Source organism: Meleagris gallopavo, chromosome 1 (genome assembly GCF_000146605.3).
Source record: "Meleagris gallopavo isolate NT-WF06-2002-E0010 breed Aviagen turkey brand Nicholas breeding stock chromosome 1, Turkey_5.1, whole genome shotgun sequence".
NCBI classification, from domain to species: domain Eukaryota; kingdom Metazoa; phylum Chordata; class Aves; order Galliformes; family Phasianidae; genus Meleagris; species Meleagris gallopavo.
Genome location: NC_015011.2, coordinates 136,942,360 through 136,951,679, shown reverse-complemented (window position 1 = coordinate 136,951,679; position 9,320 = coordinate 136,942,360). Strand labels below are relative to the sequence as shown.

The window sequence follows — 9,320 nt, the reverse complement described above, 5'->3', positions numbered from 1 at the left end:
CAAAAAATAGCGAGTGGCCACAAGAAGCAAATGTATTTGGACGTTTTATTTAGTGCCAGCAGGAGAGTATCTTTTCACATGGTTCATGAGAATCTATAAATTATTGTGACATTGTTTTCAAAGGCAAGTTCTGAACTCTGCTATGAGCCTTAATACATCTTTTGTATATGGAGAAAAGGAAGATTCACAAAGCAGAACCAAAGAAAGGGATGTACATCTGTACTTACTGATACCCCTGATATTTGAGCACAGGAAATATGGAGATGGATTACAAAAATGAATTGTTTTAAGCAAAGGTATTAACGCTCCACTGTTGTGAGCGTAGACTTAGTGTAATATATTATAGTTAGTAGACAGATTCACATTTGTTAGATGTATTTAGTAATTATAATAGAGATGGATGTTTTCCATAAGTGATTGTTGAAAAATATTTAGGCATGAACTGAGCTTTTATTTGCTGGTTACAAAGAACTGAAAATTGCAGAATTGCAAGGTGCTGATGATGACTGCTTTAACAAGGAGTCAGGAGTGACAGACTTGTTGGGGACAAAAATACACTGGCTGTCTAGCTTTTTCCCCATGTCGTTTCTGTGAGTTTTCTGTTCAGCTTTTAAAAATGTCAGTAGAAAATAAGCTTTCTTTTTCTCTTTCTCTGTGGCTTTGAATGTATGTATACGTATATGTATATATTGTAGAGAGAAGCAAGGCTGACAGTTGTGAAAACGCTTGAAGAGTTTGACATTGGCCACACTGAGAAGTGTGTTAGGATAAACTCCGTGTCCAGTGGCCTTGCGGAGGAAGATCTAGAGGTGCTTTTGCAGTCCAAAACTCTTCCTTCAAGTCTGATGCTGCCAAAGGTTGAAAGTGTGGAAGAAGTTAAATGGGTGAGTAGCTAACTGTGTACAAACAATGTGGTAGCTTTTGACTGAAGCTCCTGGGTCAAGTTAAGCCAGGTGTAGAGGTAAAGGACTCTGATGTGACATGAGTGCCATGTCCTGTTCAAGCACAATTGTTGCTTGAATAAGGTAATTGGGAAGTGCTTCTGTTTAAATGTACAACGTGCTACATGAAACGCATATGTGAAGTGCATTGCCTTTGTAAAGAATACTAAATTTATTTCTCCTATAGTCAGTGAAGAGTCAGAGCATATTTTGAAAAGTAGCTGCATTGGTATCTGACTCTTATTTAAATATTCTGCCATTGAAATTCTCGTCTGTGGCCATGTGCCATAGTTGCATGCCCCATAAGAGGGAGCAGGGGAAAGCATGTTAGCAACATGTGAAAAGTACGCGGGGGGGGAGAGGGAAGGTCACTCCTGGGGGCAAATGGAGGAACAAACAGGAAGCTTTTAACTACTGTTTTTAATTAGCACAGATATTATTTCCTGAGCAGTTCTCTATTTCTTCCTTTTTAATTGCTGACAGGTGTGTTTGTGTTTCATGACTGACTTTTCAGCCAATAAAAACCTGAAATGTAAATGGCTGGCATGTCAGATTACTTAAGAAAACTTTGAAATAGGCCTAATTACGCTATAATTGTTTTAATTGTCAAGAAGGGGGACATTTGTTTGGGTAAGCCGTGACTGCTGCACGGTGCCAGTGCAGGCGCAGCCGTTCCGTGCATCGGGCTGGCGTTGTGGCAGAGCCAGCAGGCCGGCTGCGCTGGGAAGCTGGGAGGTGCCCTTGTGCCAACTGTAGTCCTGACACTGAGCCTCCATCACATGCTGCCGACGACATGCAAGGGCAACCTGAGCAAGCGCATCCATCCCGCGCCCAGCCCCACAGCAGCCAATGGGCCACAGCATTTGGTTGCCGCAACAGAGGGTGTGTGCCTCGAGCAGCCCTGTGAGCTCTGGGCATAGCTCATCACACACGAACATTCATGCTGCCAAAATGGCGGGCCTTCTTAGCCACGAGGCGGGCTCTGGGCAGGGGTGAGGCCCAGGTCCCCCCTCACCCCATCCCTTCCACCTCTCCTCAGGCCTGCTGCCGTGGCCACTAGCTCGCACACGGCCGAGCCCAGGAGCACAAAGAGTGTGTTCCACTGAATGACACCGGCGCGTTTCAGAAATCCTGCAGCTTCACTCCTGCCCGCTTCTTTTCCAGGCTCCCAGCCTAAGAGAAGCTGTTTATTTTTCCCCCCTCATTTTTATTTATGCGGAGCATAAAACCTGGAGGCTGATGCACAACTAAAAGATGGGCTTACTTGTTTTCTTTTGTGTGAGAATCTCTTGCTCTCCTTTTGTCCCTAGTGTGGGTACTTGTTTGACTGGCATGGCTTATTGGACTATAACAAGCGTAACTCTCCCTCCTTTGTGGCGGGACAATTCTCCCACAAATCCCGAACAGTGTGCATTCTTTCCAACACACTATTGGGTGTGCACGGGAACTGAAAGAATTGCGGGGGCCTGCTACTTCATCCCCTCCCCGAGCTTTGTTTTCTTCCCTCCGCCTTCTCCTTTCCCCCCTTCTCCCTGAAATGAACACTTTACCAGGCCGGAAACATTTAATCGTCTCCTTTTGAAAAAAATTAATTGAAACTTCTCCACTAGTTACCTTTTGTAGCGGTGCTTATTGCAAATTTTTTAAAGGGAGAAGAAGGGAGACGCCGTTTAATTAAACCTTCTTTATTTTTCACTTACCTGCCAACAAACCACAAGCTGTCAAAAATCCCGGAGAGTGACTTTTAAAATATTTTAAAATAAGAGTTCCACAGCTTTAATTCGCACCTGAAATATAAACGCAGTAGCACTTTTTCCTTCTTTTTTTTTTTTTTTAATCTGGCTGGGAGCCTTAAGAGCATACGCTGATGCGGTTTGATTACCTCATTTTCTGTGCTTGCCTGCACAGAGTTTACACGTTGTGCTGCCACAGTACCTGCCCAGTCGTATGCTTGCACGTGTGAATTGCACTCGTGTTTTCTTGCTGGCACATTTTTGGGTGGAAGTCCCTTCTCCAAGGAAAAGTTGCGGAGAGGGCCCCGCTGGTGATGCAAAGCAGGGACGGGAAGGGCAGAATTCTTTGTCAGAGAAAGCTGTGATTTATTTTGGCCTAATTGTAAAGTTACTGCAAATTGCTCGAAAGCTTTTTAAAGATCTCGGTGATTAGATTTTCCTTCTTTTGGGGAGGGGCAGTGGGGGGAAGCTAAAAGGGGAAATAACACCTCTAATCCAGCTTCTGGTAAATAGGCTGCCAGCTTTTAAAATGAGTTTCCTTTCTATTAGTCAGAATATTATGCTAAGCCTTAAGCATTAGTTTTTTATGTTGCCATAGCAGCCTTATTCCTGCAGGGTTGTGACCTGCGATGATTACAGTACAAAGCTTATAGGGTCTTGAAACCCCCTTTGAAGATGAAAAGTCTTTGATGGTTTATATTTATGCAAATCTCTTAGATATGATTTACCCAACTGAGACTGAATGGAGAGATGATTAAAATTCCCTTTCCTTTGATATCCATTAATAGTCGAATATTCCTTAAATTTAAAATATATGCATATGTTATTTTTGTCTTTATTTATTACGATATTTTTGCCATACCTGCAGTATGTTTATCTCCGCACAAACTGCCAGATCTAGACCGACATAATAGATTTACAATATAGGACCGAGGGTTTCTTTTCCCCCCTTTTTTTCCCCCTTTTGAAAAGGGAAAAATCTGTGCGAGAGCTTTTGTATGTTTCCAGATGATAGATTTTGGAATTTGGGCTACCCCACTGGCAGCTCAGAGCTAGCTGTGAACTGGTCTCATGGAAAAAATTGGAAAGCTTTGGTCTTCAAAGAATTAAACTTCCTTTTTGAAGCCTTCCTAGGTAAGCTAAAAATTATGAAGAAAAGCCCCGCGAACAAAGGGCAGCGGTGCCGTAACGAGACATGCAGATGCCTCAGCGGCGGTGCAGTGCCCGACCCAATGCAGGCAGGGCAGCACTGTGTGTGCCCCATGACTGGGGCAGGCTGTGCCCCACCAGCAGGCCCTAGGATACGAGGTGCAAAGCCCATGCCTCGGTACAGACCTTCCCCAACGCTCTCTGCGGTTTTTAATTACGTCTTCTGAGTTTTGGGGCTTTTTGTGCGCCGGCGCTGCAGCCAGGTGAAACATTTAAAGTGCTGCACGTGCCCGCGTGTGCTTTTTTCGCCGAAGCCTCATGTTGTCTGGTTTTAGTTTGCAGACAAATTCGCACATCACTCGAAAGGCCGAACACTTGCAGAACCAATGCATTTTATCCCATTTGTGGAGACCGCGGTGGGGTTGCTCAATTTTAAGGTAAGTAGGTTTGGGTGCGGTCCAAGCGTTGGTGTTTTGCCCTCTCAGCCACCCGGATAAGCAGAGAGCTCCGTTGTCCCGGCATGATTTCCTCAAGGAAGAGAGGCTAAAAAATGGTAAACATGTTTTTCAGTCCGCTAAGACATTTGGATGCCTAACTCTCCTGTTTATACGGCAAAGGCCTTCATAAATCCAAAATATTTTGGTGGAGGAACAGCTCTAGATACTCCTTGCCAACTGAGGAAACCCATCTGCATTCCTACCCGCGTTTCTAACAGGAAACTTGCTTCTCTGAGGATCTGGAGCACACACGCTGCTGCGATAAACGACTATTTAGTAGCTGTCGAGCTTGACTTTGATATAGCATTTAATTAGAAAAAAGAACAATCCTCATTTCATTGCTGCTAAAGCGGTATAATTTTCTACTGACACAGTTTCAGCCAGATTTCACGTTGCAGTTTTTTTTTTTTTTTCATGCGTACTACAGGGAGTTTAATGCTACGATTAAAAGTACAATTAACTTTAAAAATATCAACTATCTGAAGGATGATTTCAACCAAACCTTACATTTAAAGTGCTTTGTAATATAGGTCCCTCTCCACCACCTCTCACATCCAGCACAGATTTTCAGCGAGGAGAGGCAGCACGAGGAGGAGGCACTCGTGGGGCTCCCCCAAAGTGGATGGGGAAGGCTTGGGGCCAGCTGAGGGCACACGGGGCAGGAGCAGCTCGGGAGCTGCCGGCAGCCTCCGCCCGGCACAGCCACGTACCTCCCTGCACGTCATAACATCACCAGGCAGAGTGCTCCCGTTTCAGGGCGCGGACACAGAACTAACTTGCATTTGCAACTGGCTGAGGTTTTTATTTGCCTGCAGTATTTTATAGGGGGGGGGTTGATGCTGCGGCCCTTGATGTTGGCAGCAGAGTTGCCTTTTAAAGCATTCGGCTTAATAATAATTTTGTGTCCCACCAGCGGCCATGTAAGAACACCCACTAGCAGAGTTTGTAATTACTTCTCTCCCTCTCCGCATACCTAATCCTTAACAAATTAATATTACAAAGGTCAGTATAAAACAGTAACAGTCTGGAAATGCACTTCCTTATATATAGGTACGGTAGCAAAATTCTGCTTGCTTTCACTTTAATACTTTCCTGTGATACTTGTTGCATTTTTAACTTCCTTAGCTACTTTTTAGTTAGATGCAGAAGAAGCCTTTAAATTGACAATTTATCCGATAAAGAATCCAGAACCATTTTAAACCATTGAAATTGTTAATTTTATAACCAGGATCCCAATCTTTCTTTCTTTTTCTCGGGCAGTGCTGCTACATGTCAAACTGATCAAACATAATATTTTTTGTTTGCTTTTAAGCAGCCTTTGAGGGGTGTTTCATTCCTTACTGCTGCCTGAGTATCCGAGGCAGCAATCACAAGGGTGTTATGGTAAGCTCCAGCCAAGAGGCAGCAAAGCTGTTGTGATGTCCTTCATCTCCACACTGGAGGCATATAGGTGCTCAGGGCAAGATAATCTTTTCTATTTTGCTGAGTCATTTTAAAGCATTGTGCACACTTGAGTACCTACAATGGTTTTACTTAATAGGAGCAATTTTAGCCAAAGGATCACCTGGTTTTGGTAATACTGAGTTGATGTAATATCCTCTTAGTCTCCCTGCTTCCTGCATTTCTCTACAAATTAACATTGTACTCCCATTTGTAGGCTGTCTGTGAGGAAGCATTGAGAAGAGGATCCCAGGTTGGCTTTCATTTGGATGCAGTCGTCTTCGGAGGAGAAGATTTCCGTGCCAGCATAGGTTGTTACCTGTCTCTTTTCTATAATGGTTAATGGCATTGGAGAAACCCAGTTTATCTCCATTGCATTACCGACAGCGATAATTAATGTAATAAAAACTCTTGATTCTGCATTTTACATATTCCCTTTTCTCCGTATATTTTTTTTCAATGTGGAATGTATCACTGAGAAATTAAAATGTGGTTCCTGTGTATTACAGGGCACTGACACTTCCTCTTGCTTTCTGCCATGCAGTAGCAAAAATTAACAAAATAAAAAATCAAGGCAAACTGTCGAGTCACTGAAATTATTTAAAAATACCATATCCATAAGAAACATGCAGATGCTTTTAAGAACTATGTTAAAAATCTTAAAATTCTGCTGTCTACTTTATCTCTGATCTAGAGTTAGTTATCACTCGGGATTTTGACATCATCTGCAAATACTCTCGTGTCATATTTTGCTATAATAAATTTGCTTTAAATATGCCCCGTGTCAATACAGTAATCCCTAGCATATTTTCCTGTAAAAACACTATTAATCTTCCTTGAAAATGAAAAGTAGCTCTGAATTTTTTTTATGAGAAGCCACTTATCTCCTCATTAGTCTGATTTGGTTTAAAGATATTAGTTCACAGCTGTAGACATTTAAATTAAAAATAAATTTTAATATAAAAATTAGCCTTGATTCATTAAATTATTCCTAACAAATTGGAAATCTGCATCTAAACAGTGACCCTCAGGAAAGGAATGTATTACTATTTTTTTGCACCAGCCTTCACATGAGAATGCTGCTTAGCTGGTGCACCGTGAACACATCAAGTCTTGTGAATACTTTTGGTTCCTCTCGCTCATCTACCATCATTTTTCATCCAAATACTAAAGCTTAAATATTCAGCTTAGGACATCCGTTGTGACAAGAATCACAACCAAGGAAAGTGCAATTCTGCTCTCAGTGTGAATTTTTTAACCATTTAGTTGTAGCTGGTGTGTCACACTGCATAAAGCTTCCCTTGCTTTAGTGCTTCTTGCTGCACATATAGTAATACAATAAGGTAATTACTGCAGTTAGTCCCAACTCTGTTGTCCTTACCAGCCAAAACTTCATCGACTTCAATGCTTACAACTTCAAATTTGAACTGAGTCAAAATCTGATTTTTATAAGCGACTCTATAAAGAGAGGTTTATTCCTTTTGCTAAAGCAGCTTATTTTTTCCCCAGGAGTATTGGTTTTACAGTACAGCCTTGCGATCCTCTTTTGTTTCCCAAATCAGTTAAACGAAATCTCAGATTTTCTTTTCTTTCTGTTTTTTTTTTCTTTTTTTTTCTTACAAAATATTCAAGAGAGAAAGATTTAAGGCACTGTCATCTTTTCTTTGTTTTCTTTCTTTTCATAGGTGCAACAAGCAATAAGGAAACTCATGACATTTTATATGCCAGGCAGAAAATAATAGTCACAGCAAAGGCATTTGGCCTCCAAGCAATAGACCTGGTTTACATTGATTTCCGAGATGAAGATGGGCTTCGTAGGCAATCAAGGGAAGGTGCCTCGATGGGCTTCACTGGTATGGGTTTCTGCCAATGTCTGAAAGTAATGCCTATATTCTTCAATTTCAAGATATTGCTACATTTATTGTTACTTTGACAAATAACTCGCTTTTTTATTACAGCTGAGTTTTTTAAAAGCTAAGTGACGCCACGCTCATATGCATTAATTAACACCTTTACACTTGTGCCTGGAAATTTTGCCTGAAAAGTCTCAGGCTGCTTTTTAAAACTGCACCCCTTGAAGCATATTACTGTATTTTGAAGAGAGGTTGGGGTAGAGGGTGTGCAGGATGTGATTTCTCCTGTCACAGAGTATGGGACAAGCAATACTGTACTTTGCAGTGCTCAGTCCACAGTCACTTTTTAAAGATATTCAGATCCCTTCTGCGTATTTTTCAAGCAGCAGTTGCTTAAAAAGCACTTGCTAGGTGAGGGAGTTGATAAGCAAACCTTGCACGCTAATTGCTACAGGAAAGTTCTTTTTTTTATTATTTTCTTTGATTTGTTTTTCATCTCCTGGCTCCCCTCCCAGTAAGTGCTGGTGACACCTACGGGTATTGGCAGACAGCAAGACCAGCAGGCTCCTTGCAACAGAGCCCTGTAATGCAGCCTGTTACCCTGTGATTGGTGTACCAGATCACTTGGACACCCTGGTGGGACAGTGCAGCCACCAAAGATTGTGTTTTTGCAATAGAAATCAGCCATTTGACACAGGCGTTATAGAATTCTAGGATTCAGCACTGACGTTTTACATTATTCGTCTGTGACTGTCGTTCAGGGTGTATGCACAGCAATCGTTTAGCTGCTCGGGTTTTGTTAGCAAAGGAAGTGCTTTAGCACACTGTATTTTTACAGTTAATGGCATACGACATCTTAAAGCACTAAGCAAAGTAGCCAAATACAGCTAGTGTTCTTTTAAAAGTGTTCTTTCAAGTGATCTGGACACGATAGTAAAAAAAAAAGACATCGATTCCCTTCAGCCCAAACTCTGCTTCCCCGTCTGCTGAGCTTCAGCAGTTGCAAAAGCAGATCTCGTTTCAGAGGCAGAGCAGGGAGCTCCTCACAGCTACACAACATTATCTGTGTCCGTGTGGACTTCCACTCTCAATTCGTCTGCTATTGAAGTGGGAAAATAATGGAGCTCCTGAATGGTAGCACCTGCTGATGGCTACGTAATCGAGACCAATCTTTTCTAGTTTAGGGAAGGGCTTGATTTTTGAAAAATTTAAGTATCTGAACCTCCTGTTGACGGAAGATGGAGCTGCAGATGCCCAGCACCTTTGAGAGCGATCTTTCTGAATGCTTAATGTGCTTTTAAATACTTTGCTCAGGCTGCCAGTTTGGAAAATTTTAAATCGCAAAGCATAAACAGCACTGATGGGGTTTTGGACTCCTCTGACTTTCTGTAGGAAGTTTTCTTGCATGAGAATAGGGTCCAGATAGGAGACAAATAAAAAGGTCATGTGTGACAATTTACAGCATCAAGATTGTATCTAACGCACCCATAAAGAATAAAGCTGTGTGTAAGGTATCAGCTTCACTAACAGAAACTCACAGCTCTTTGCCTTCTGCCTCTCTGCAGTTCTGATCACTATATCTCAGAAGTGCAGCAAGCAGCTTGACAAACACTCCCATCATAAACAGAGATGGGTCAGTATTCTGATTTTGTGGCCAAAATTCTTAAAGAAAAAAAAAATTGTTCAAAACAAAACAGATTTTTTTCC

General features: G+C 42.0%; 1 protein-coding gene across 1 annotated transcript; it reads left to right on the top strand.

Moving 5' to 3' along the window:
• The first annotated feature begins 673 nt into the window (after positions 1 to 673).
• CLYBL (citrate lyase beta like) lies at positions 674 to 9,314 on the top strand. The gene is made up of 4 exons (XM_019610143.2): positions 674 to 884; positions 4,159 to 4,260; positions 5,978 to 6,071; positions 7,446 to 9,314. Exons 1-4 carry the CDS (start codon positions 846 to 848, stop codon positions 7,691 to 7,693), a joined length of 483 nt encoding a protein of 160 aa, XP_019465688.1. The 5' UTR covers positions 674 to 845; the 3' UTR covers positions 7,694 to 9,314.
• The last annotated feature ends 6 nt before the right edge of the window (positions 9,315 to 9,320 follow it).

What these genes read in the sequence shown, in the direction of transcription:
- CLYBL (XM_019610143.2), top strand. Translation starts at nt 846, where the DNA reads ATGCTGCCAAAGGTTGAAAGTGTGGAAGAAGTTAAATGG. An exon ending in GTGTGGAAGAAGTTAAATGG is followed by an intron (nt 885 to 4,158) that starts GTGAGTAGCTAA and finishes GTCTGGTTTTAG; the next exon opens with TTTGCAGACAAATTCGCACA. An exon ending in AGATTTCCGTGCCAGCATAG is followed by an intron (nt 6,072 to 7,445) that starts GTTGTTACCTGT and finishes TTCTTTTCATAG; the next exon opens with GTGCAACAAGCAATAAGGAA.